General features: G+C 45.2%; 1 protein-coding gene across 4 annotated transcripts in view; it reads left to right on the top strand.

Moving 5' to 3' along the window:
- The window catches only part of fam222aa (family with sequence similarity 222 member Aa), an 80,661-nt gene that overhangs the window by 41,019 nt on the left and 12,617 nt on the right, over positions 1-27,025 (top strand). For 3 of the 4 annotated variants that reach the window (XM_019862693.1, XM_019862706.1, XM_019862702.1), the window contains one exon: positions 15,254-15,396. In XM_019862693.1, the coding sequence (XP_019718252.1) occupies positions 15,254-15,396 (143 nt within the window). Of the gene's footprint in view, positions 1-14,998; positions 15,138-15,253; positions 15,397-27,025 lie in introns of those variants that run through there. The other variant, XM_019862686.1, reaches the window with a different exon arrangement.

The raw sequence follows: 27,025 nt of genomic DNA, 5'->3' as shown, positions 1-27,025 counted from the left end.
AGAAGTGTGGCTTGACGTGAGTCAAGCGTGACACAGACGGATGTAACAGAGAATCCGGGAATTTTTCAAAATAAAACACATTTCGTATTCCGAAATAAATAAAACGGAAATAAGGCAAGTTCTTTCTGTGCGGCCCGGTACCAAATGCCCTGCGGACCGGTACCGGTCCGCGGACCGGCGGTTGGGGACCCCTGGTTTAGACCATAATGAATCATTGAAGTCTTTTTTTTCTAATAGAAAAAAACTGAGGTGCTGTAAGAGTTGAGCCCATCTTAAGTGAATGAGTAGTGAGTGGCCTTTTGGTGCCTTCATGTTACTGCATGCCTTTTGAGTGTGTTATGGCGTTCGGATTCTGAAAAAGTACAGATTTCAGTGAAACCTTTGGGAGGGTTGTGAGATAGGGCAAAAGTTAACCTGGTTAAAAAAAAATCCATGTTAGCACATGTGGATAGCTCCTCTCTGTCTTACAGTTGAGAGATTCTAGGTTTAGGTCTAGGCCTGAGATTTCAGCTCAGGCCTAGTCTGCGTGGTGTTCGCGTGTTCTCTTTGCCTGTGTGAATTTTGTCGGAGTCTTCTGGCTTCTCACTTTCCAAAAGCAGATTCTCTATTGTGCCCCGAGATCAAGTGTAATAATGGGTAGAGATGATGAGGATCAGGGCACATGACTGACAGGAGCCCCACAAAATAGTTGAACTTGAGTCAATTGGCATTCAGGCAGTGGGGCCAAAAGGGACAGGCACCCCTGCCTGTGATTGACGGGCATCCAGGTCAGGGTGGACCTTGCCTCTTGATCAAAGTCTGCTGGGATAAGCTCCCGCTCACCCACGATCCAGAATAAGACAAGTAGTAGACAATTAATGCATTTCTCAATGGATTGTGTGGAAAACCGTTTGTTTGGCAGTTGTTTGCCAATATTGAAAGCTCTTAACTGCCATAGACAGAATTGGAGTGGAATATTTTTTTAAAATAAATATTTGACTATGATTCAGTTTCAATTGCAGTACATACTGTACATTACGCTCGTGGCAAAGCTTAGTAGATGTCCTGGAGACCTGAGCCCTATTGAGTGCCATCTAGTTTTCACTTTTGTGTGTTTCCCCCCCCCCTTCCCCCCTCCATCCATCCATCCATTTTCAACATCGAGAGCCTATGCCAGCCGACTGCGGGTAAAAGGTGGACTACACCCTGAACTGGTCGTCAGACAGTTGCAGGCACATATAGAGATGCACGACCATTCACACCCACATTCACTCCGTCACTGAGTGGGAACCGATCCCATGCTGCCCGCACACAACTCAGGCGAGTGTACCACTACACCATCAGCGACCGCCACACACACACACATTTTTAATGCATTTTATTATTGGCCTTGTTAATGTTATGGTTCGCTTCGGCGACATTCGTGCACTTGGTGTGGGAACAATTCCAATTCAGTGCCCATTCGGAATCATGAACCACGGGTGTGAATTTAAATCGTGATTGATTGGCAACCAGTGCGGAGCCCAAGACTAATTCCCACTCAAAGTTTTCATGGTCTCGCCCCCGGTGTGACCATGAACAGGAGAAACGGTATTCAAAGACAATAATTAATTACGCTGAATAAGTAGTTCATTTGTATCTTTATTTGGTGTTTGCTAAATTAGTGAAAGAAATTGCCTGTTTCTACTTTCTCACAGAGAAGCCAGCAGGGTCCATTTTGAACACCCACTGCGTTTGCCAAAAATGGTTCCTTGCCCCTAAAAGGGCTTCATTGTGCATCTGTGTCTCTTCTGCACGTGGATGTGTACAGGGGTGTCTGTTTGTGGGTTAAATACAAACATGACTGTCCCACTTTCTCACACAAGCTCGCCCCCCGCCCATAGCTCCCCACCTGCCCCCCCCGCCCCCCTGCACACCCCACACGCCCAGTATGCTCAAGCAAGCAGCCACAGAGCTGCGCATGCTGCCACCAGCCTATCCCTTCTGCCCACCATCCAAGAAAGATTGCCTGTGTCCCTGCAGCCTCGCATAGCTCCTCTGTGTGGAAGCGTGGCTGTGACCTCTGACCTCCTCCTCTTGGAGAAAGCACTCTTGACCTGCTGCCCCATTGTTTCCAACGGGGATGGATGAGGAGGCGCCGCCTCTGCCGGCACAATCCTTCACTCAATAGCCGCTCCATCTGTTGACTGCGTGACTCTGGGTTACAACCAGGGATTTTGCTCCGTCTGTGCAAGGGTATGAAAGGGGCTATATCAGGGGGGGCTTCCTGAAAGGGGTTTTAACACCGCATTTGCAGGGTGTCACCATGCGCTCTCTCTTGCTCAAACCCGCTCCACCCTCCCGTCATCGCTTTAAACACAACCGGCTGGGTGTGTGCGGGATGAGAGGCCTTCATTGTGCCTGTTCACAGGCCCCTAGGCAACAGGGTCACCTTGTCCCTAAACAAATGTTGCCCTCAGTGGGATTGTTGGCAATGCGTGTCGCTGTTTTTATAGATGTGTATGCGGAAGGGGGTGGTCCGTGTTTTGAGTGTAAGAATGTGGCATCAGGAAGAGGGCAAAGGCCTTGACTGTGAAGACATTTATCTAAAATCTCTACCTTTCACATCAAGACCTATTCTGTGCGGTCCGTCTGCGTCGGAATGGCATCGCAGACAAGAAACATTGTTCCTGCTCCAGGTCAAAATGCTCTCTGAGAGTATTTAGAGCCACAAAGCTGGTCACGTCATTTGCCACTTGTCTTGTACTGCATGTTTAGCTGTTTCTTAAGCTCGTGAACCGCGTAGTACTTCCCAGGCCTGCCTGTTCCGTCACACATCTCCTTTTTACACTTTGAATAAAAACAAAATATGTGGCTGCTGTGACAGCTGGTTCACCTTCAGTAATTAATGTTGAAGCAGCAGTCTGCCAGACAGTTGTGCTGAGGTCCACTGTCTGACTGCGTGTGGGAGTTTTTTATTTGCCGGCATTGGGAAGCTTGACTTCATACTAAATCAAATTTCCACCAACCAAAAAGAAAACCCCCACGTGTGGGATGCATTTGAAACCACAATTTGATTCAATTATTCCAACAAATTAATGCATGCTTGTCTTTTCCAGGCTTTCACATGCTTTTTCTTTTCTCTCGTGCCTTTGACAGTGCAAATACATCAACTCGTGTTCAGTTGGGTTCTTTGTTTACTTTGCATCTAATGGGGTGGTCCTTCTGCTTTTTCGACACCGCAGAAGCCCAACTAAATACCCTCATCTTCTGTTGCCTGTTCTTTTATCACGGAGCCGCAGTCATCCACCGTGTCGCCACAGGCTCGCCGAATCCCTCGGCTGTCACAGCATGTTCCCGCCACACCTTTCCTCCACTTAAGATGATTAAACTGCTCTGCTTATGTCTTTTTGCACATACGTTTCAGCTCCACCTTTCCTCCTCAGGCGGAGAAAAAGACAAAGTGAGCTGCGGTATCAGCCGGAGATAAGTGGTTGGTTCAGGTGTGGAGCGCCTCACTAGGCGAGACAGTGCTGAAGGAATGGAGTAGGTGGGGGGGGGTGGCGTTGTTTGAGGAGCGGAATGAGTGGAGGCAGAAAACTGCGGCGACAGCAGAATGAATAAATTGAAAAGTTCTCTCATTGTAAATTGTCTATCGCTGGTGACAAACGATCTGATAGGCGAGCGGCCCAGCTTTCCGATGCATCCGTCCCAATAGAGCTGTGAATAACGGGTCTATCTCCACACTGCTTAGCACTGGCCCCGCACTTAATAATTCATGCAGTGTGAAATATTTTCCCCGCTACAGATATGCCAAAGCGCGGCCGCCAGCAGGCGGGGGTGGTGAGGAGGGTGTCCCTGCGGTGCTAATTTGGGGGATGGTGACGTGCGTAGATTTCTAAGGGCGGCATAGTTTAGAGGCGATGCCACATTTGCCCTCATGTATGCGCTGTCTGTTACTGGAAAATCCAATGAAATATGACATTTAACTCACGGCTAATCTGCCTGGATCCGGGTTCCGAGAGGAGAAATATATTTCCGCTTCAGATGGATGAGTAAAGTGGCCCGATACTCGCTAACTTAGCAGCGCTAAGATTGCTGTGGACTTGACACGTGGGCTGCGCTGCCTCCGCTGCATCTGCTTTCTGTCTCCTACGTCTGGTGCAAGTCGTCCTCACCTTTATGTGGCTTTCATGCTCGGCGCTGAGCCCCTCATCACCCCACTCTCCGACAAAGTGAACCTAATAGCCCACCTTTCACCTGCAACTATCAGTTCGTGCGGCGACTTACTTGCCTCCACTTTTCCTGTACAAACTGGCTATTTTCTGGGGCTCACATTTAGACCCTGATACCAATTATGCAAACTATTAAAAATTTAAACAGGACGTTCTTTTATAATTTAATCCTAAAGTAATAGATTCTATTAAAAATTCATGAGAAGAGCTTTATAGATGGGAGAAGGAATTTGTGTCTATCAGAGAATCGCCAGTCAAGGATGCAGGCGGAATGAGCAAGTGGGATCGGTGGCATTTCCTCATTATTCTAATGGGTTGTGATTAGCATAAAGCGGCTAACTGGCTGCTGTGATCATGAGCGAGAGAAGGCTCATGCATCAGGGCTCCTCAGAGGGAACAATTGAAACCGGTTTCATGCTGTATTTGGTTGCCCCTTTACAGTAACATTCAGATGGGATTCGACGTGGCGTGTAACGTGTCTGAGTTGAGATCCTCTTTGTGTTTGCTGTTCTTTTGATTGGCTGCCTTTGTTGCTGTTCCAAAAAGCATGTAAAGGTGATGAGGCATGAAAAGTGGAAGTCGGCGGTTTTGTATCTTAATGACTCACAGGCAAAGAGTGCAACAGAGCTTTTTACTCTTGCTACACTCTTGTGCTTTTGCCCATAGTTCACTTCGCGGACGCCTAGAGAGCAGAGTGCCCTGCCTGCATGTGCCCTGAAAGTCTGGGTTATTATTTTAACCAGCATCTATTGCTTTGTTTCTTAGTAAGCAGAAAGGCAAATTTCCATGAAACTGTGCGGTGGAGCGGTGCTTGTTCTGAGAAACAACTCTTCGAAATCTGGCTGTGTGAATGTGAATATCGGAATGCATTTTCTCTTTTGTTGTTTGTGTTGAAAATGTACAATGGAGCCATTCGAACGGGTCCAAAATGCAAGTCCTGTCTGCTTCATCCTATCACTGGATTTCATTCACCGTGAAAAAAAAACAAAAAATGTAACAATAATTATAATTCAAAATGGTGTCATCTTGCAGAAGAAACTGAATCTTTAGTTTTAATGGCACAAGATTTTATATTGCATTCCAGCCATTTGCATTTGTTCCACTTGGACATGTTTGCTCTTGTCAGAGGCCGCGCTACTGATTGCAGAAACTGCCCCTCTCCTGTTATACGTCGGTCCCACAAAGAAATTCAAATGCTCTCTTCAGTTTGTACGATGAAACCTTGGCAGAGGTTTGCCCGATTGCCATTGTCATTGTGTTGATTTCAAGTTGCCAGTCATTTTCTGGCAGAAATGCTTGCTTCAACAGTTTTCCTTCCATCACAGCTTCAAAGGACGACAGATTGCAAAAGAACGCCTCTCTCTTGCCGTTGTCATTTGCTTGGGTAATTAAAGAGCTGCAGTCATTCAGATAACAAACAACCCCTGGAAAGAAAAAGTGCTTATTAATGCTCTGTGAGAAGTGGATTGCCAAAGCCAATATAAAGTGGAACCCTCACGAAGCTTATATGGATTTTAGGTCTGCCTCTGAGGTAAATTCCTTGCCTTTTTGATGTGATGGCTGCCTGTTGATGGAATAAATCCAATGGGCTTAATCGATCATCTCCGTGGAAAGGTCAAGAGGAGAGGCTCTGGTGTTTGAAGCGCTTTTCCTGGAGAAGAGTGCCAGAAATGTGACACCTCCTTTTGAAACGGGTGGTGGCGGGCAGATTAGTGACGGGCAGGGTGGCCCGGGGGAATGATTTAGGGAGATGCAGCACTAAATACTGTACTCTGTGAGTGTCAGGGAGACAGAAAGAGGAGGGGGGACATTCTCAGATCATTTCCTGCAGTCTTCTTTTTTCAGGAGAAGAGTAGCATTCCTCAAAATTAATCTCTAACCCGTTTGAAATTAGAAAAGCAGGTGCGCACACGCACGCGAAGAAAGGTTTATTGGTTTTAACCTCCCGTCCGCGCTTTATCTTTCATGTTGCTTGAAGGTACCGTTGGGCTTCATCCCTCTGCAGTCTAATCTAATCTGGAGTGGGTGGTTGTGGGCAGCATCTGTGCTCCCAGTTGAAATCGGGCCTTCTCTCGGCCTAATCCTCTATCCAGGGATCACTCAGCAGGGTAAAGACAATTACCAGCCTTCTTTCTCATGCTAATGGCATCTCTAACTAGATCTTAGAGAACGGAAGGGGGGAAATGGATGGAGGAGCAGGGACAATGGTGAAAAAAAGATGATCCAGCTAAAATAGGTTTTTAGATTACCGCTTAATTATTGATAGGGACGGAGTCGAAAAGCCTAAGGTCGGGATTTTGAGAGCGTGTTCTGGAATAGGGAGAACGATGATCAAGTTACTTCGTGTGTGTGTGTGTTGGGCGAAAGTGAGGTTTGGTCAAGAAGTTGCTGCGATAGAGCTCACGTCGTATCAGCAGCTGTGTGCCAAGTAGTTTGACTTCCCTTTTTTTTTTTTTTTTAATCACCTGCCTCCAGCAAGGTGTCTGGAGTGGGTTTAAATTGCATTAATATGCAGGAATTTATAGATTGCCTCCCATGGCATCTTTGCAGGGAAGCAAAGCAAGTATTCCCGTCTCCATCTGCACTAATTACCGGGTCTTGGCAGTGTTACCTGTCTCTTGTGAAGGACAAACTCAGGAACTGATGCAGGAGCACGTAGCACTGAAGGAGCTCATCTGCCTGGGAGCGTGCGAGAAGAGGGATGTCTTTTTTTTTTTTTTTTCCCCTGAGATGTTTGATGTGTTTGGAAGCTTGACTACCATGAAAAAAAATCTCTGCTGGAAACATCAATAAACTAAATGACTTTGACCAAGTTCCTTCATGTGGAGCTCAGAGAAACGCTAACAGGCTTTGCACCTGATCTCGGTGACAGTTGCACGCTCACTCCAACTAAAATATATCAGGGTTTATCTTCTGTGTATCCTGCTGGAAACTTCAAATGAGTGTCTCTGGCAATGTCTGATCATTTTAAGTCATGGCAGCACAAGAGTAACGCTCAATGCCAGCTGCTTTCTCCTTGAAGTAGAACCCAAAACAGAACGCGAGTCCAAACGTATGACGACAAAATGGATCACGACTCCTTGAGCGGGCGCATGTGCTGCTGTCTCGGTGATGACCTTTTGCTACTGCCTGTTGCTGGTCAAACTGACAACATGCAGCCCTTATCAGGGTGCCTTTGTCAAGTGAATCAACCATTAGTTGAGATCATTATAACAGAACCACTTCAGCGGTATCAAGACCTTGCCTGGAAATACAAGAGATCAATGCTTCAAGTCAGTGCACTTCCAGTAAGATGAAAGACTGGGCTCTATTGGATCCTCGAGCCGTATTTTCACCAAATGTTACACTTTGGTATTATATTTCCCCATTACCGAGTTGCTGCTGCTATAGTGGTGTGTGTGTGTGTGTGTGTGTGTGTGTGTGTGTGTGTGTGTGTGTGTGTGTGTGTGTGTGTGTGTGTGTGTGTGTGTGTGTAAGGCAGAATGGCAATTGTTGTGTCAACTACATATAATTCCACCATGCCGTGTCCCATTTCAGTTCAGTATGGAGATAGAACGGCGCAAGATACTCATGCTATGTAATGATCGACGGCAGATTATGTCATTGGTATTTAAGAGTTGAACGTAAAAAAAAAAAAAAAAAAAAGCAAAAGGCAACATTTAAAAAACATGTTGTACAATGTGGGCGGAAATAATGAAGGGAGCTTGTGTCACTTGTTGATGGATATTGTTGATACGCAGCACTGTACGCCATTTTGTTTTTTGTTGACAAGTTGTGTACTCTTTTTGTACTTTTTTTAAATGTTTTTTTTTATTATTTTTTTTTTTATGTCTAACTATTATCAGATGTTGCCATCCGCCACTAGATAACTTAATGCTTTTTGGAATTGTATTCATACGACACCAATGAAGAAGTCGGATCAACGGGAGGACATTCAGCCTTTCAGGTGCTTAAAACGTTGCATGGGATGTCTTTCCCATTCCGTTCCCACTCGTCACACCAAAATGATGATTGTCTTTGAACCAATCACTGAACTGCTGGGTTTCCAAGTCAAACTACTGTGGTAGTTGGTACTCCAATCACAGGGTCAGGAAAAGTGGGCTGGAATGGTCGGGTATTTATTTAAATCGCTGATGGAGACAAGTCTGAAGTTTTGACTTCTTGAATTGCCTCTGCATAGAAATCATGCTCGTGATTGTGCCATCTGGGCTTTGATCCAGCAGGTGATTACCACGCTGCCTCGTCTCACTCCATCCAAGTAGATCCTGTCTTGCCCGCTCTGGTCCATCTTGGACTGGGCGGAGGGGAAGCAACGACAACAGCTGGACGGCCCCAACTAGAACGAGAAAGGCTGCTGAATTCAATCCTCGCTTCCTTCCTCACATTCTGTAGGAAGTTGTGAGCAGTCGTGTCATCCTCGCTTGTGTACTCCGCTAATATCCAGCAGAGCAAAAACGCCTTTGTCACACTTCAAATATATCAACTGGGATCAGTGTCAACATTTTGCCGGTGTGCTATTTGATTGCCTCGTGGGCTTGGCGGCGCACTAATGTTATGCATGACTGAGTATTGGATCTGTGACACCCTCCAGTGAAAGGACCGCGGGAATTGGGGTCACCTTAGGCACGGCGGCGAGCAACGTGTGCAGTCAGCCTGCGAGCAGCCGAAGGAAGGAATCACACTGTTTGAATTTAATTATATGTCATTGATTTATTGAACGGCCATTAATAAGCACGCACTCCGAGGCAGGGCCATTCTGATGGAAGGTTTTCCTTTTCTTTTTATTCATCCCTCACGCCCGCTCCCTCCATTTCATCATAAACTGACATAAGCCTTTCTTTTGAAGTTCACGAGCCAGAGAGAGAAATGACAGCACAACAAACAATGAACAAAACACAGAAAGACAATGGGAACTGTTTGAATATTCAAGCGAGCCGTAGGATGATGGGTGAAGGGGGGGAGGAAAAAAAAAAAAGATCCCTTGTTTTATTGTTGCTGTGTTAAGCTGTGAATGGGCCTGTCTGGCACAATAAAAGACTGTGCCACATTGGAATAAGACATTTTTGCTCGATCAACAATGCTTTACAAATGGTGTGTAATTCAGGCTTATGGGGAAAATATAAATCCCAACGCGAGAGCCAAGAAAGTGCAACGCATTTTTCACATTTTTGGCAGAACGGGTAAGGATTTACGTCCATGCAGATATTGAACATGCAGCACGCCAGAGCGGCTGTTTCTGACTGCACCTGTGATCAACAGTTTAGCGTGAGCAGCTCCTCTGCTCAACTTTCGCAAGATATGTGCGTGGAAGTGCGGTTAGATGACAGGCAACGTCGCCGCAAAACAATACGACCACGTCAACGACAGAAGAAGACTTTTCCCCCCGCGGTTTTATTTGACAACTTTAAGCCACACTCGCATTGCTCAAAGTCTCGGGCTGGTATCAGCGGGAGCACAAGAGGCTCTGTCATGTTCTAAGAGCACTTTTGGTTGCACGAGGCAGAGGCAGGGAGTCTCCCAGCAGGGGACCGCAAGGACATGCAGTCATTACTGCACAGGATACATGTCTTGGGTAGACATTGTATTTTCCTTTTCTTTTTGCTTGTTTACCATCCATCTTAAACATTGTTTACGAGTTCTCAGTCCTTCTCAGTTTTCTCGTAAATATATAGAATGAGTGTTTGGAGATGATTAAATACTAAGTAAAGCTTGCACTGATAAATTGGTTTTATTCCCTTGAGCAAACTTTGTTTCCTTTTTTTTAATTTTTTTTTTACAGAAAGTATAGTGCACACTTGTACTAAATTCTTGTTTGTTTTTATATTTGTTGATTGGATTTTTACAAATTGATCTCCAAACAAACAAACAAAATGTAATAACAAATGGTGGAATGTTTGAAATAGGCTCTGTCGTGATGAAGGAACACAATGGTGCTAGTGCTCGATTTTTACTTATGACATAGAGCCTTAAAAGTTCTTGTTCATGTTGCAAGCACTTTTAAATTTGTATAATGCTTTTCACTGTGGTCGTTTAGTTTCCATGCAAAGCTGTTAGCGGGAAAGGACTGTCATTATGTTTCAAATGGATGTTGCATTGATTTGAATCCGTCAAATATCCGTTAGAATGCAGAGTTTATTTTCACAGAGGATTCTCAGTGTTCCTGATGCACGTCAACAGTCATCTGTTGACCTCCGTCAAGCTTCAGCCTCCGCGCGGCATCTGCATTGTGATTGTGCTTGCCACATGGGTGCCTTTTGCGCCTCCCATTTACCATGAATGAAATCAAGCCCGGCTCAAAGATGCAGCAGTTGGCTGTGCAGTCAATTAGTCTTCATTGCCATTACAGGGTTGACATTAGTCTAGACAGGCGTATTTTGATCAGAGATGACAGGCGGCCCGCTGCTATTGGACGGCCAGACATTCCTCACCCTTCATCCTGCGGATGAAGCTATCGAAGCTGACTGGTATATGGAGCCCTTGCAGCTGAGCGGCTGTGCCAAGATGCCCTTCATCCACTCTTATAAATATGTCGGCGTGGAATACAAGACGCTATAAGCCTGAATAACAGCAACGCGCGGCCTCGCGTGCGTAAGACTCGGCTGTCATTATGTTATTCCTGCGCTGTATATCACGGCAATGATGCCTAAACTGTGGGCTTTTTACGCACAATGGCCTTTTGTTGTGCAGGTTATTTATTGTGCTGCTGTGAAGCTGTGCAGAGAGCTGGTGGGTGAGTGCATCCAGGGGCTTGTATTGTTAGGGAATCAGTGGCTTGTGTTTGTGGAGCTGGGAGGGTTCGCTAACAATGCCCTTTTTTATGTCTCGGAGTGCGTGCCTGTCGGCCAATGTCCCCTTGCAAATTTTGTCTGTGTGTTGTTTTGTTGTTTGTGTGAGTGGAACGGGGTCAGCAAGCGCAACCCCGCTCATTGAATGGCAAGTCCAAATGGACGGGCCCTCGCGCGGGCACGTATGAGCGTTAGTGTGTGCATTTTGAATATACAACGAGCTGAAGGTTTTACTGCCTGCCTCTGCTAATGGAACCTTTCTCTCTCTCTGTATTCGTGTGACAGTATGGTGACGGACAAGAGGGGGCGGGTGAGGGATTACGGGGGTAGTGCAGTGCCTTGTTAAAGAAAAGGAAAGGGTTAGAGTGTGTCGATTGGATTAACTTGTTTGGGCTTATTAAGAGAAGAGACACAGCGGCTTGTTAAAAGCACTGCATGGGGCGTCCCACCGTGAGACGGCAGGGTCACCATTCAATGAGGCTCAAGCCGCACCCACCCCGGAGGAGCTCCGGCAGCTCTGCTGGTCCACAAGTGGTCCCGTTCTGAAAACCTGGGAGTAATCCAGGAATGATGCGGACCTTCCCAGGGAACGCCAAAGAATATTGGCGCTGACACTTGGAGACAAAGAATGTTGAGTATGAGCAATGCTGTCATGTTTTTTTCACCTTGTCGATTTAATATTATTCAAAACACACTCAGCAGCTTCATTTGAGCCGACCACACAGTGTTGGTGAAATCTGAGTGAATCGTTAAACCAAACTCAAAACATATCTTTTCAGAACTGGATACTCTTCCTAGTGTTGATTTGATTTAAGGTTGACTTTTCTTGATCTTGGTTTTTTTTTTTCTTTCTTGTACAGTGTCCTTTTGTGCTCTGAAAGGCACCTTAACATTCCTTTCGTTGTGGTATAGTTTGTGGTCACCGATACCCATGCAAGCATTTCTAAATTGACAGTCGGACATTGACAGATTCTTTGTCGACTCTTATTTCGAGCCTATAATTAGCAACCTTTACATTGGCCCCAACAGAAGAAATAAGATGGAACAGGACATTAGACACATTTTACATTACGCCTCATACACTGGCCCGATCACGAGCTTTTCACATGAGCACGTCCACCTAAAAATGTACGCACACAAAAATAAGCACTCCGTTGTTTCACCCACGAGCACCCAGCTGCTTCCTCCACTTTGCAGGATGCTTATCTCGACAGACAGCTTTGGCTGCGTGGAGCCATCTTCTCTGATCTCCTCTGCCGTTTAAGAACCTTTTAACGAAGAAATAGCCCTTCGCCGAGCCCACTGGCTCTTGATTCTGGCTTATTCCCTCATCTCATGGGACTGATCCTTCCCGCCCCCGCTGCAAACCCAGCAGCGGTGTTATCAGAACGATAGACGCCCTGGCTTTAGAGATACGGCCGTGCTGGTGTAATAGGAGAGTTGTGAGTGGATTTGATGAGTAAGTCAAGTGCAGGTGGTTTGAATGCGCCGACTGGCTCACATTCTTCAGCATATTCAAGGGGATTGATCCAAGCATGACGGGCTATTATAGAACAGCTGTGATGATGGGTCAGAGTGTTTCGCTTGGAACATCATTTCCTGCCACTGATCGACATCTGCTAAGCAGCACAATACCTAAAAGGAAGAGATGAGGCAAAGAGACGAGGGCATGACAAACAAGCCAAAGACTTGCTTCTTCTGCTTCGCTCTTGAGGGCAATAATGGGAGAAAATTGGTTCTTGAAATTGAATTGAAAAAAAGTGGGTCTTTTTCAGCAAAGCATAATGCCTCAAAATGCATTTGGTGAGCGGCAAATGGAGAAAAATGGGGCGCAGTTATGCGATTGTCTTTCATTTCAGACAGTGAAAACGGTGGATGTACCCCCTCCCCCATACCACCGCCACCACCAGCTAGCTTTTAGTCTCAATCTACACCGCATGCACCTTTCTTCTCGGGCAACTTGTCTTTTAACAAATGGTCTGTGAGGATGGGCTGCTGGTGACATTAGTGAGCATGGAAGAGAGGTCCCACGGAAAAGGATTATGTGAACAGCCAGTAATGAACTCAAAGTGCCAGTGTGTTTGGGCCAGGCCCGCCTGTGTGCCGAAGGAAATGACACCGTGCACGACCTTTTTTTTTTTTTTGCACAAGCACCTGGCTAGCAATAGAGTGGCTTCTCTCTTCCATCAGCAATGTGTGCGCGTGTGTGTGTGTGTGTGTGTGTGTGTGTGTGTGTGTGTGTGTGTGTGTGTGTGTGTGTGTGTGTGTGTGTGAGAAAGCAAAAAACAGAGTGGAAACAAACGCTGTACTCAAGTCTATGATTTTTACACAGTGGCAGCTCCTGCTCCTCATGTTTATTTCCCTTTTTTGTAGTCCCTTTTTTGTTCCTAAACAACGCTGATCTGTTTTGAAGCACGTCGCTGCTATTTGTATTTATCAACAGCTCATATGATTCAGAATTTATTTTAATAAGAGAACAGGAGCACGTGTTATGTGGATAGTCTTTAATTCATGAGGTAATCATTGCAATTGCTTTCTTTTTGTGTGAAATTATCATCTATAAAACTAAATAGGCCAATGTCAGGTGGCTTAAGGTGACTTCGCTGGCAAAATGAATAACAGGACACAAGCTTCAGAGAGGTGCACGAGAAATCATTTTTCAATAATATGCCTGACGCTGCCGCTGACAGCCGAGATGAAATATTTGCTCCTGTTCTTTGTTTTAATATGAAAGGAGGTTGGGAAGATAGTGATTCATAGCGATGCGGTTTGGACATAAGACTGACAGAGTTAATATGAAGGCCACAATTCTTTTTACAGGCACAGCATGCATGCGAGCTGTGAGTGGACTTTGCCAATGTTCTACAGTGTGAGTGTCTGTTCCCTGGAAACCAAAAAATTTCCGCTGAGTGAGGGAATATCAATTCTTATCATATAAGAACACTTTGTGGACCTTGGAGGTTTTATTTTAACTGTCCTCGTCTGCTACATAATCCAACTAGACAATTTGTAATCAGTCACTATTGTGAAACCGTGACTGATGAATGATGCTCTCTATCTTGCTCGACTATTGAGCTTTTGTTGAGCGAGCAGTTACTTTTTATAGTACAACCGAAAGGGGTGAGTCCTGATTAATTAATTAATCGATGGCCAGGCTAGGCCTTTTAGTTCGCGCTGAATCTTAATTTTCCTTCTTCCCACCACATTTTGGACAATTGTTTGCTTCTGACTTTGTTGATATAATTCAGATGCTCCAGTGCGGAAAGCAAGGTCCATAATGGATCGCTTGGATGAATTTTGGTGCGGAAAAACTTGACCTCAAAGACCTTTGGGTGGAATGAACTAGATTGTAAACGAGACATCACAAATGATTTTTATTTTGAAGACTCCCCTAATGACAAATGATTAAAAAAAAAAAACAAAAAAAAAACACAATGACACATTCCAAAATCTTGAATAAAATCTTTCCAGAAGACTCGAGGCCGCAAAGAGGGGGCACACCTTTCATTTTCTCTTTCTTTGGAAACTCTGGGTATCCCAATTCATTCGTCCATATAGTGAATCTATGTCTTCCGTTGTGGGCTTTTTCGGTGGAAACTAGCAGCCACTGCTTCACTTTTCCTGAGTGGAGGTTATTGTAAAGGAAAAGAGAGAGCAGGGCTACAGATTTATGGCCTGCAGGGAGATTGATTAGTGCCGTCACCGGCCATGATGTACGGTCTGCAGTCTCCCCCACTCCCGCCATTGCATTTGCTCATGAACACACACAACTGCACTGTACAGAACACGGCTCCATATCCATGCAAACACCAGTTGGTTCCACAAAGCCCTCCGTGACAGCCCCCCCACCCCCCAGTGCTGCTGCATGCTAAGCTTAGCAGTCAGACTGCTGCCCCCCCCCCCACCTGTCCATAGATAACACCATCAATCAACACGTGCACACTGCACTGAGAGGAATGTGCTAAAGTGCTGCTACTTGTGTGTTTGTTGTGAGCGGGGTTTCATAGGCAGGAGATATGCTTGACTAGCTGTGTGGTGCAACGCTGTGCACTGAGCCAGGGTCGGCCGAGCGGCCCCCAGCGCAGGTGTGTGTTTATCAGTCAACACATGCAGCACGGAACCCTCTGAATGTAGACAAGCTCTCCCAAATGCATACTGGGTGAGAAACACAGCCTCATTTAGTGACTTAGCCCCGTTCCACCAGGATAGCGGATGCAAGCTTTGACCTCAAATCCTTCTGCCGATTTCACTCAACGTTGTATTTTTGCGCTCCAGGTTGGCCGCAGAACTCCCCCGGCTGTCGTACTGTGCCCACCTCGCCATGCTGGCCTGTCTGCAGAGGAGGCAGAACCCTCCACCCCAGCACCCGGCGTGTGCCAGCAAGAGCCTGGAGCCACCGCAAGCCCTGGGACGCAAATGTGAGTTCACAAAAAAACATTGGCGATTTGGGCTGCCGGGAATTGATCTTGTTGAATTCGGAGGATCGGGTCAGAATGTGTACACCATGTCCACATAACCCTCAGTTAATCAGTCAGGGCCGACAATGGAAGCAGACCGCTAACCCTGACTGTAAATAAGTGACCGTAAAATAGACTTTCCGGTTTCTGCTGTTTGTGTCACCACGATCCCTCGCTTCTCTGAGGAATTCCAAACAGTTGGACGAGCAAATGTGCACTTTACAGGCCAGATTGTTGTGTTGTTTGGCCCATCATTGTGAGTGGGACTGTTTAGCCATGCTGATTGTGCGGTCGTGTCAACAGGGCTGAGCAGACACCGTTTTAACGTGCCTCATGGCCCTGCGTGACCCTGAGGGGTCTGTAAACATTTACAGTGTCTGGTTGGGGCCGCCTGTAAAGCATGACAGCTGCTGCGCTGGCTCCCGCAGCACCACCCTGTGTCCACTCACAAAATGGTGCAAAAGGGACAAAGATGAGTTGATGCGGAGTTGCTAAACTGGTTGTAACCAGTTTGCAGCTGGAGCAATCAGACATCCAGTCGATGGATTGGATCTTGATTTGAGCTGAAGCTTTTGATGTCAGTTTTAACTGTGGTAATTTTGGGATCAAATAAAGAAATCAACGTCTGCCTCGATAATGACAACGTAGGAGTTGTTGTGTTTTGCGAGGCAGCCATATAAGCCATTCCAAACTGATTAATAGAGAGGAGAGGCATCTGAGGAACAACATTTGCGTGTTTCTGCAAAAGTGGGACAATATGTGTGGCTTTTAAAAGCATGTGAATGAAATTATCATTTTCTTTTGTAATCTTCTTCCATGGGGATTTACTTAGGTCATTACACTGATTGGCTTTGCAATGAAGGATTGTTGTGAAAGCGCGATATAAATAAAGATGTATTGCACCGTTTTATTAAAAAGTAATGCATTTTGGATGAAGTGCTTTAATGTGCTTGAATTATCTGCTTCTTTCATAAGAAATTGCTTTTTCACTAGACGTCTGGGGTCAGGTTGCAGGGGAGGGAGCCCAAGTGGAGAGGGCCAGGATTCCTTGATGCTGCTTGATGCAGTTGTCCAAATGATATAATGATAATGAAACCACACAGTTCTCAGCCTCACAGTTCTGAAGTTGTAGCCAGTGATTGACAGCCCTCGTTGTACCCACTTCTCACCCATGACCGCATGAGGATGAGCGGGACAAAAATTTTGATGGATGAATGTTTTGTAGTACAAATAGCTTATAGAATCTTGATCTTAGAAGAAAGTGCTTGGTCTTTAACCATAGAAAGGATGTATGAACCTTGTGGACCAAAGGTGAGAAATTTGCACAAACTAGAATTATAAAATGGAATGATGGAAAGAAAGCAAGCAGAATATAAAGCAGACCCTCAAAACTTCATCTTCATCCATTCCTTCCCCATTTTGCAGGATTAACCGACTTCCTTCTATAGGAGTCAGAACTCAGATCAAGAAAGTACTTTGTCATAGAAAAGTCTTCAGTTTCCTCCACTTCTCTTTCTGGCATCCCTCTCAGTGTCTCTCTCGAGCTGCTTTAAAGCCAGACATTCAATTACCATCTCATAAACTTGTCTTGAGGTTCATTGTCAAGTTGCTTAAAAATTTTGCAATGTGAGGTAGATATAGAAGAAAGCAAGTTGCACAGAGATTTAGACAATGGACATGGCCTACACTCAGCACGTTGATTTTATTTATTTTTTTTGTCTTAGTCCCATTGAGTGCGAGCAGGTGTTGGTCAGGTGACCCAGCCTCTCAATGGGAGGCTCCCATCCCAGTGTTCCCACCTCACAGACAGTGAGTGAACATACAGGAGGTGGATTACCTGGCAATGAAACAGGTGAAATGTGTCATTTGCTTCGTTTGCCCTTTGTTTAAAATGTATGACGGGTGTGCGTGTGTGTGTGTATCTGTGTGTGTATGAGACAGTGCTGGAATGAGAGGGTCAGCGACACACAAAAAGACCCTGCATGCAGATGCCGAGTGACTGCACAGTTCATTGATGCGACTCCCATTAAAAATCCCTCATACCCTCAATAAAAAAGGAGTTAACTGGCTCTGCCATCAGCTGGAAGCGTTCAGATCAGCTCGCCAGACAATCAATTTCCCCCAAGCGCGCAGAGCTTAGCGGGAGAAACGGGAGGCGGAGAGTAGGATGTTTCCATTATCACAGCCCGGGCTCGAGGGGGGCTGGGGGCGAGGCGCGCAAGAGCGGCGTGCAGGGCGGAGACAGCAGGCAGCAGCCTCAGCGAGGGAGGTGGCGAGAGAGCTCCGAGAAGCCGTCTTTTCAGAAAGCCATTGACCGCCTGCCCTTAAAAATATCATATTGGATTAACTTCCTAGGGGCGGCCTTTTGATATTTTTTTTTTCTTCCTTTGGCCATAGAATTAAAAGGCAGTGCAGAGCATTACTTGAATTATAAATCATAGGCACTGACTTTCACTGCGTCCAAATTCCACGCATATGTGGCTGCACTCTCCCGCGCCAACCGCTGTCATTTTTAATTAAATCCTCCTTATGGGTGACATTTGTAACTCTCGTCCTCGCCTCCGCGTCTCTCCACCCCTGGTCTAGATGGAGACATGAAAGGCAGAGACGGCCGTGGAGCCAGTGCCTCTCATCATGTTGTGCCCCAGAGGGTGGGTGTCCAGATGAGAGAAAGAGAGAGAGAGAGGCCACACAGGGGGAGAGGGGTGAATAGAAGCAACTGACCCCAGACACCCTCCACCAGAGGCAACCCTCCCCATCGTTACTTTTCCGTCATCACAGCCCCGCGCCGTGGCTCTGAAGGTCCAAGAGGAGTAGAGGCGAGCATAAGACGAGAGGGAAATGGAAGGTCTCCACTCCAGTGATGAGTAACACTGACATAGCCCCCCTCGCTCCCCCCAAACCACCTGCCCCCTCTCTGGCCCAGACACCAATTACTCTGCTACATGTCATCTCCAGAAAAAAGAATGGCTTCACAATCTTTCATGACAGCTAGATGACGATGTGGCTATTTCCTAAAATATGATTTTGTCCCGGTTTCCAATTGCTTGTTTAATTATGTCCTGATTAGTGGTCAAAGCCGTGTACCCCTCCAGGTTTGGGGGAGAGGGCTATTATTTTAAATACCTTAAAAATTAGCGCCTCAGTCAGTTATCTAACCTTTATTTGGGTAACGGCTTTTTCAGCTGTGTGTGTGAGTCCGGTGAAATCAAATTGGAAAGAACAGTTTAATCCTAGTTAAATCCATTTAATCAAGTGCTATTAAAGTCCAGATTTGTTTTTCCAAATGTGCCCTTAAAAACACACACACACACACACACACACACACACACACACACACACACACACACACACACACACACACACACAAACAGACAGAGAGGAGGGGAGATGGAGCGCACATGCAGCAGTAACCTCCTGCGACACCAGCCGCGAGGCCTGGCGTGCCAATCAGCCAGGTGTAGATGAAACGTTCCCAGAAGGCCTGATATCCGCAGTTCATGCCATGTCAAGCCAGGTTCAAACTTCCTCTAGATTGATGGACAGAGACAATCACACGGCCTCGGGACACAGCATGGAGGTTCACCTGGGGAACTTCCTAATAAGCCCGCTCCTCTGCAGGCAATGACGCCGGAGATGGTAGATGGTTGCTTTGCTTTGAGTTAAGTGTGGGGAATTAATTGACACAATGTCCTCCCGCGTCCTGTGTGTTTCTAATTTGGTATAAGAGGCCACTACAGAGAAGTTGGAAAGCTGATAAAAAAATTCAGTATGTTGTGTGGTGTGCTGTGATGTCAGCCGTTCCAGTTGAATATTAATAAGCAGTTACAATAGCTGCTGAAATAGCAACTCTGAGCCTGACACGCGACTTGGCTCAACTCGGCTCTGCTTACTATTCACACTTTTCCGTTGGCAAAAGCAGATACTAATTCTAGACGAGGTTTGAAGACAACTTCTCGGTTGTGTAAATTTGTCATCATTTACCTATTGTAACATTTTAGTGGACATATCTTGAAATGACAACAAATAAACATTCATGCTAACATTAGCATAGCCTCTCAGGTCTGCACATTGCAGTGTTCTACCCTATAGTCAACACTTCATTCTATACCGGCTGCAGCGGCCCATATTCATGTTCCCTTCTGACTCCCATGCAGAATTGACAGAAAGGGTAAAAAAAAAAAAAAAAAATCTGCATACACTTGACCTTTTCCCACTGACTTAAATGTCCTCTTTCTCCGTCCCATTTGGAATTCTACAGAGTGTCCACATCTGCATTCTGATTATTCCAGCAGGTCAGGAAGTATTCTTCATGCTGAAAGGTGAGTGACAGCTATCCATGAATAGCCTCTTTCCCGGATGCCCTACTTATGCAATCTCATTGTGAGGAATCTTTGGGTTTGCTCTCTCATTTGATATGTGCCCACACAGTTTCATCATAAGGGATGGTGCTACACTCAGACTAGGAGGCGAGCTATAGCCCCATCAGAAATGTGTGTGGCCCCACTTAAGCCCCTCCAGCATTTTATTTGATATTATAAAATATATCTATAAAATATTTTCTGAGTCCCACTATGTCAAGCCCCACTTCAGCACCGGGAGAGAAAAAGTCCTGGAGCCGGGCCTGTTCATCATATTGACAAATGGTAAGAATTAAAAGGAGGAGCCACATGAGTGGCCACAGACTTCCCTCACGCTTAGTATAGCCTCTTGCCATCTCAGTGCTGGCACACAGAGGATCATTTCCGTCTGGTAGTGACCTGCCGAGTTTTGCCTTCACTCTGCCCTCTTGCCTTCTGCTGTGAGCACAGGGGGTGAAGCGATCTTATTGCCATGGGAGGCGAGCTCGAGGAAGATGGGCTCTGCTGTGGCTGAGTTCACAGCAGGAATTGGATTGAAAAAGAGCTTCCTACGTCCAAAGGGAGCCTGGCATTCTGGCGACCCTGCAGGTGCAGGCATCAACACCCTCTGTCTTTGCCTGCCAGAGAGTGGGGGTTGGCTGGTAGGGATTGAGGGGACAGAGTGTCGCCAGTCCTTTGCTTTCGCACAGGAAATGACACACTAAGGGCCTGATTTACCGAGTGTTTGCATGCACAAATACAGGCTCAAACTTGATTTCTTATGCAAACATACCCAAGATTGTAGCGACCCAACGCGCTTAACTCATTCACTCCCAAAGACGTTTTTAAACGTCTTTTCAGACTTGGTCCAGAATTGGCTGGTAGTGAATGAGTTTTAATTGACACCCAGCATATTTTGCGTATTCTTGAGGAGTATACTCAAATGATTCATTGTGGGTATCTGTAGTATCAAACATGGGATGGTTTTCGCGGGCTGATTTTACGGCTTTAAAAAGGAAGTTCCAAACGGCATAGCTGTGCTTTACCATGACAAGGATGTCCAGGAAAAATGAGAGGTCATGGGGAGAATAGATCTTTTACATTTTTGAAATGAAAAAAATTATTGCCACATAACATCTGTTCAGCAATGCTATTTTATAGCTTCTGAATAATCTCGGGCTCACTTGGAGTAAGTCACAAGCAGGAGTCATGCCAATGATGTTTTTACTGTTTAGATTACATTTAGTTTTGTTTCATGTTTTGTCTTGTTTCTTTGTCTTCCTTTTTCATGTCTTGCTCGCTAGGTTTTGTTTCCACCTGTTCTTGTCAGCCCGACGTCCCTTCGGTCCCTTGTGTAAACCAATCAGATCCCTCCAAACATTTGTGTCTTGTCCAGGTGTTCCTCGTTTTCTCGTCAGTTTGCTTGTCTTTAGTTCTGTGATTTCTTTCTGTCTTTGTCGTGGTATTGCTCGTTTTGATTTTCCTGGAAGCGCTCTTTGGTCTCCTGTTTGTCAACCCATTCCCAGTTTTGATTTACTATTTGTGTCTTGTCTTTTTGGACTTCTATTAATGTTTTTTTTTTTCCACATACCTTGTTTGTCCTTTTTTTTTGTGTTGACAATATATACATTTGTTTTGAGTACATCCTGCACTCCTAGTTTAAAATAAAACTAATTAAAATGAAACCTCTCTTTCAACCTCAGATTAATTTGGACTCTTAAACCCAATTCACATTTATTTCTTTTGCACCAGAACACTAAACTCCAGTGTCAGCTGGGATCGAGAAATAATTTTCAACTGACAATAAGGATTGTTTAACTATGGCTGCAATTTTTAGGTGTTTCGAGCAAAAATAATTACGGTTCACGAAGAAAATTGATCGACTCGATCTTCTTGAATTTGGGGTGAGATACCGGTTTGTAATACAGTTTTGGAGCTGAACAGGAAGACTGCATCAACTCACTATCATATGTGGCAGTGACTGAAATGCAGCTCTAACACCGGTACTACAACAGCGGCTTTTGTTTTTCCCGTTTTTTCCAGCAAGCTTTAATTGAGCGACGTCTCCTTTCTATTTCACTCTGCTCGATCTGGCATAACTGTCAGGTGGTTGCTGCCGAACAGTGTCTTTTTTTTTCACCATGCTGTTGCCTGTTTTCTTGTCTGCTATTTGCTCCATTAATTCGGTCAGCAAGTTGTTGTCAAAGAAGGAAAAGTTTAATTTTCTCTGCCGAGCCATTATAATGTAGCTGGTCAAGTTAAGTAACATTTTTGCAACATAGAATGAACCCTGACGAAAAAAGGTTTGCTCATGTGCTCACACATTTGCAAACCAAACCTCTGCTGCTTTGTGAGATAAGGGATGCAATGTTTGAAATGTTTTCAGAAAAAAACATTTGACATGTTTATGCCACGACTTCCACAAGTTGCTTTTCTGATGTCACATCCGCTCTTCGCTGATTGGTTCATTCCGCTGTCTGTTTGCTCAGATTTTCCCCTCCCTCAGAAATACGCTTGATGTTACTGTGACCAGACTCACTCGCTGATACAGCATCGACTCTGGACACGGAATGTTAGGGTGAGAGAAGCTGAAATTCCGTGCCCGCTATTTGGGATCTTTGTAAATCAGACTGAGTCGACATTGGAGAGGTTTACGTGGGCCTAGTTGGGCACTTTTAATTCACGTTTACATCTGGTAGGAGATGAACAGCATGATGCTTGTTCACATCTGCCATACAATTCTAAAATGTAGCCTTGGATGCTTATAAGGATGCTTATAAGTAGGATGCATGCTTTCTGCGTTTTGTCTTTTTAATTAAAGGTATGCATGAGCAGGTCTGTTTTGTTCTTCAATCTGCCCATCTTTATTTCCACTTCAGTAAATAACTCCATGCATTTAACCTCCCAGCCTTGATTGAAACGCACAGATGGTAAATATTGATCGATATGTTGTTGCAAGAGGTCTCGCTGTAAAGAGTGCCATTTACGTGGGAAGAGCAGCCCAGACGTGACTGTATGTGTGATCAAGAGAGGCAAGATAGGACTACAGTTTTCTATCTCTCTTGTGCAGTATTTCGTATTGTTTTACATTACAAATATATGGAAACTCATATAGCCCCATATATATTATATCTACATATATATAGATATATATATATCTGTATATATATTTTTCTTTTACGTGTGTTCTGAAGACCACAGTTGGGAACATTGTAGAGTTACATACATATAAAATACCGCGATTAAATTTTAGTGTTATTGAATGCACATTAGGTACACCTCAGTAATATACTGAGACCAATAAAAATAGCTTAATCAAGGTCTCTTATCCTGTAATTATCCATCCATCCATCCATTTTCTAACCTGCTTCTCCTCACGAGAGTCGCAGGGTGCAGGAGCTGATCCCAGCTGTTTTCGGGCAGTAGGCGGGGCATGCCCTGAACTGGTTACCAGCAAATCATAGACAAACAACCAATTACGCTCACAATCACACCTAAGGACAATTTAGAGTGTTCCATTAACCTGCCATGAATGTTTTTGGAATGTGAGAGGAAACGGGAGTACCCGAAGAAAACCCACGCAGGCACAGGGAGAACATGCGCACTCCACACACGAATGCTGGGGCCCGGAATCAAACCCTGCACCTCTGCACTGTGAGGCAGACACGCTAACCAGTCGACGTACTAACTAACTGATGTAAATTCTTTGAGTTTTTTTTTTTTAATTAGAAACAACTCAGTCTGATGCAATACAGTTCAATATAATTATAAAGTGCCTTAACAGTGCATGCATAAACATGTTCCAAATAATTTGAAAGCATTATATCATTTATAATTACATCATATAAATATATCAAATATTTATACAACATACCTAACTCACACAAAACTGAGCACCATCGTTGTAAAAAAAATGTTAAAACAATATTATGCAACAGCATACATCATGTTCCTAATCAAATGTACAATGTTTACATGCAGCCTTCATTTAGACTGGCTCAATGAGTTTGGATTTGTATTGTTGTATTTGTAGTCTGCATCAAATGCAAAACGCGTCTGCTCTTCTCATGACCGCTTTTAACTTAAACCCCAAAGAGAAATGTCTGTTAAAGGTCAAGAACCTGCTCCTCTCCACCCCTCTCCTCCTCCTGGCATGTGTACTGCAGAGTGGAGTGCCTTGTTGTCTGTGCAGTGTTAAATATTAATTGGGAATCAGTGAACGACTTGTCTCTTAAATGATAGAACAGAAGGGCCCGGGCTTGCCTCAGGCAGCCTACAGGCGCCTTTCTTCTTCCATTTACCTGCAGGCCTGTGCAGCAGCACTTTCTGGGCTTTGACAGGCCTGCCCAGCCGCCTCCAGCCTCTCCCCCTTCTATTTTCCTCCCCCCCCGCCATAGTCTCTCCTTCTTTGCCTTTTTTCCTCCTCAGATCTGCTTCCTTTCTTATTTTTGTATGTGCTTACAATGGCTATCTCTCAGGTCTTTTATTCCAGAGCGCTGCGTGCGTGTGTTTGTGTTGTGGATGCTCCTGCTTTTGGCAGTACACGGAGCCCTTTGAGAGAACAGTGTCAGATGCGAGTATAAAGGACAGTCACGCTGTAAGCCAACATCAAAAATTTGCCGTCTTTCAATCTCTCTGACGTGCTCATCATGTTTAATGTCACCTAATTCTTTCTGGCCTCACTGTTTGTCTTTGCCTCCCTTTGTTCCTCGCCATCCACACTGGAATCTGCAGAGGTGACAAGTTAACCTTCAGAGGCGAGCTTTGACTTGGCCTGACCCTTTTGGATGAAAGCCTTCAAAGAATTACTGTTTCGAATCGCATCACTCTGACCAGTTGCAGACTCTTAATCAGTTCAGCGCAGCTCCTCGCAGGGTTTAGGGAGGCTACATGGAGAAGTGGCAGGGCTCACTGCTCAATGAGAAAGCTGAGAGGAGGAGCTCAGCGGCGGCAGATCCAAGTGTCGGGAAATAAGGGGGCGGGCTTGACTCCCGTGCCACAGCAATGAGTTCACAGGCTCATGAGCACAGGCCTAATCGCACATGACAATATCGGCTGGTGCGCCAGTCGCAACGCATAACCACCCCGCTGCTGGTGCTGACTCGGTTTATTTGCTGATAAAGCCTCTTCCTTCTCGACCGTGCGGCGTGCACAATGAGGGTGGCCCAGGCAGACCGCAGGGCAACCCACATCCAAAGCCAGACCTAATTATTAAACGGAGCACTTTTGAGTGGATAACATTTTTTGCTCATCAATTAACTTTTCTCTTATGCATTCAGACCCATGAACCAGAAGTTCTCGCATCCATCCATCCATCCATCCATCCATTATTAGAGTTGCTTATCCTCACAAGGCTCTCAACATGTGCTTATTCAATCACGCATCTTTGTGATTGTCATGAAGGTTAGGAGGAGGGTATCATCTCTTTGTCTTTAGCCAAATAACAGTCCTGTGATTAGGCCCCATCTCATGAGTTTCAATTCAATAACTGGAGGTGTCGCAGCTAACTTGAGCCTTTCCCAGGTGTCTTTGAGCAAGAGGTGAGATAGACCTTGCACTTGTCACCAGCCAATAACAGCACACATAAAAGACAGGCAACCATTCACGGTTCTCTTTACACTTCTGGACAAGTAAGTCTTCACTATATCACATGCATGTCCAACATAGATTTGAACCCAGATCTGATGACTGTGCAGAAAACGTGCAACCCACTATCCGCTGGGCTTTACCATTTTAAGATCGATACATAGCGATGGTCAGAGAGACATATTTTTGGGGGTCAGAGCATATACTGTAAGTCAGCCCCAAACAACCCATCCACTCCATTGGTTACCTTCCAAAGCGCAATATAAGTAAGGGCCGCTGATAATATGATTTATGAAGTGTGACATTACCCTAACCAGCTGTCAGCCGCAAGCATATTTATTTGATCAGACGCTGCGGAAAAGTACGTAAGAGCAGCCAGGCAGACTCCAGCTTTTACAACTTGAACAAGTAAACAGTAAGTAGTAGACGTACGAAGCTGTGCAGCCATTGGACCATAGCCGCAGTCATCTTTTCATTATGCACATTTGCGAGATCATAACTTAAAAATGACGCTTACATTTGAAATTGTATTGCATTATTCCTGAGGGGTACATTTGTTGGAGATCACTGTATTATTTTAAATTGTTATACTGTACTAATATTTGTTGTAGGCTTCTGTCAAGTAAAATGTAGGTTTTTAATCTCCCATACTTTAAGCCAACTGAGTATTTCACTCCATTGTTTGACCGAGCTCAGTGTTTATTTTGAGGTCAACACTTTACGTGTTCTACTGTCGTCCTTTGTTTATTTAGTACACAGGTGTCTCGCAAAAGCGTGACGTGGGTGCTGCATTCCACAGGAACCAAAAAAACGTGCGTTCTTAGCAGCGGACACTTGGCTGGATCATCACCAATAAACGCTTGCAGCTCGAACCCGACGGTTTCCTTTGTTTCACACTTGCTGTGAGCTCATAAATTATACAGTAACAAAGATCACAAAGTACCAAAACATCCTCGTCTACCGGTCATTTCACAAGCTATCTTGCTCATTTTCAACTTAGTGTTGATTTTCTGTGATTGTTTTTCTTAATTCCCAAGAGAGAGGCAGCAGGTCGGCTTCGCTGGTGTCAATGGGGCAGGAATGCAGGACGAGTGCTTTCCCACGCTGTTAGCTTTCTTCTGTTGGAGACACAAGGCCCTGGGCCGGCTAGGCTCCGCTAATGCAGCCAGAGAGTGGACAAATGGAAAGTGACACTTGTGTGTGTAGAATGGTATTCGTGGTGACGCTTTGACTACAGATAATAAAGTGTTCACCCTGGGGTGATTTCGCCCGGCAAGCACCCCAGATGAAACTCACTTACTCGGAGAGCGAGATGGAAAAGACAGAGGAGAGGGGAGGGAGCCTGGAGAGACAAGGCGGACTGAAGCAGAGAAAAGATAGATAGCGGGAGGCGAGAGGGATGAAAACAGAACGAGAGAACGGAGACGATCAAGAGACACGTCGGAAGAATTTCCACTGTTTGTAATTGCGTAGCTTTCGGGGTCAGAGAGGGCAACTGCATTGTGATGTCAGCTGAGATTTGTCCCTCTTTGGATCCACCTGTTTTTCTCCTCTAATCCACTGGACTTTTTAGCTTGAGAGAACGCGTACTGTATTAGCTTTGGAAGGTTATCAGTAATTCTCAAACGAAGGGGCGTCTGAGCCAGAGGAGGTCATTTCTCACT

Source organism: Hippocampus comes, unplaced genomic scaffold, assembly GCF_001891065.2.
Source record: "Hippocampus comes isolate QL1 unplaced genomic scaffold, H_comes_QL1_v1.1 scaffold147, whole genome shotgun sequence".
Classification (NCBI taxonomy): Eukaryota; Metazoa; Chordata; class Actinopteri; order Syngnathiformes; family Syngnathidae; genus Hippocampus; species Hippocampus comes.
Note: the sequence above shows the minus strand (reverse complement) of the source record. Positions and strands in the feature narration are given on the sequence as shown.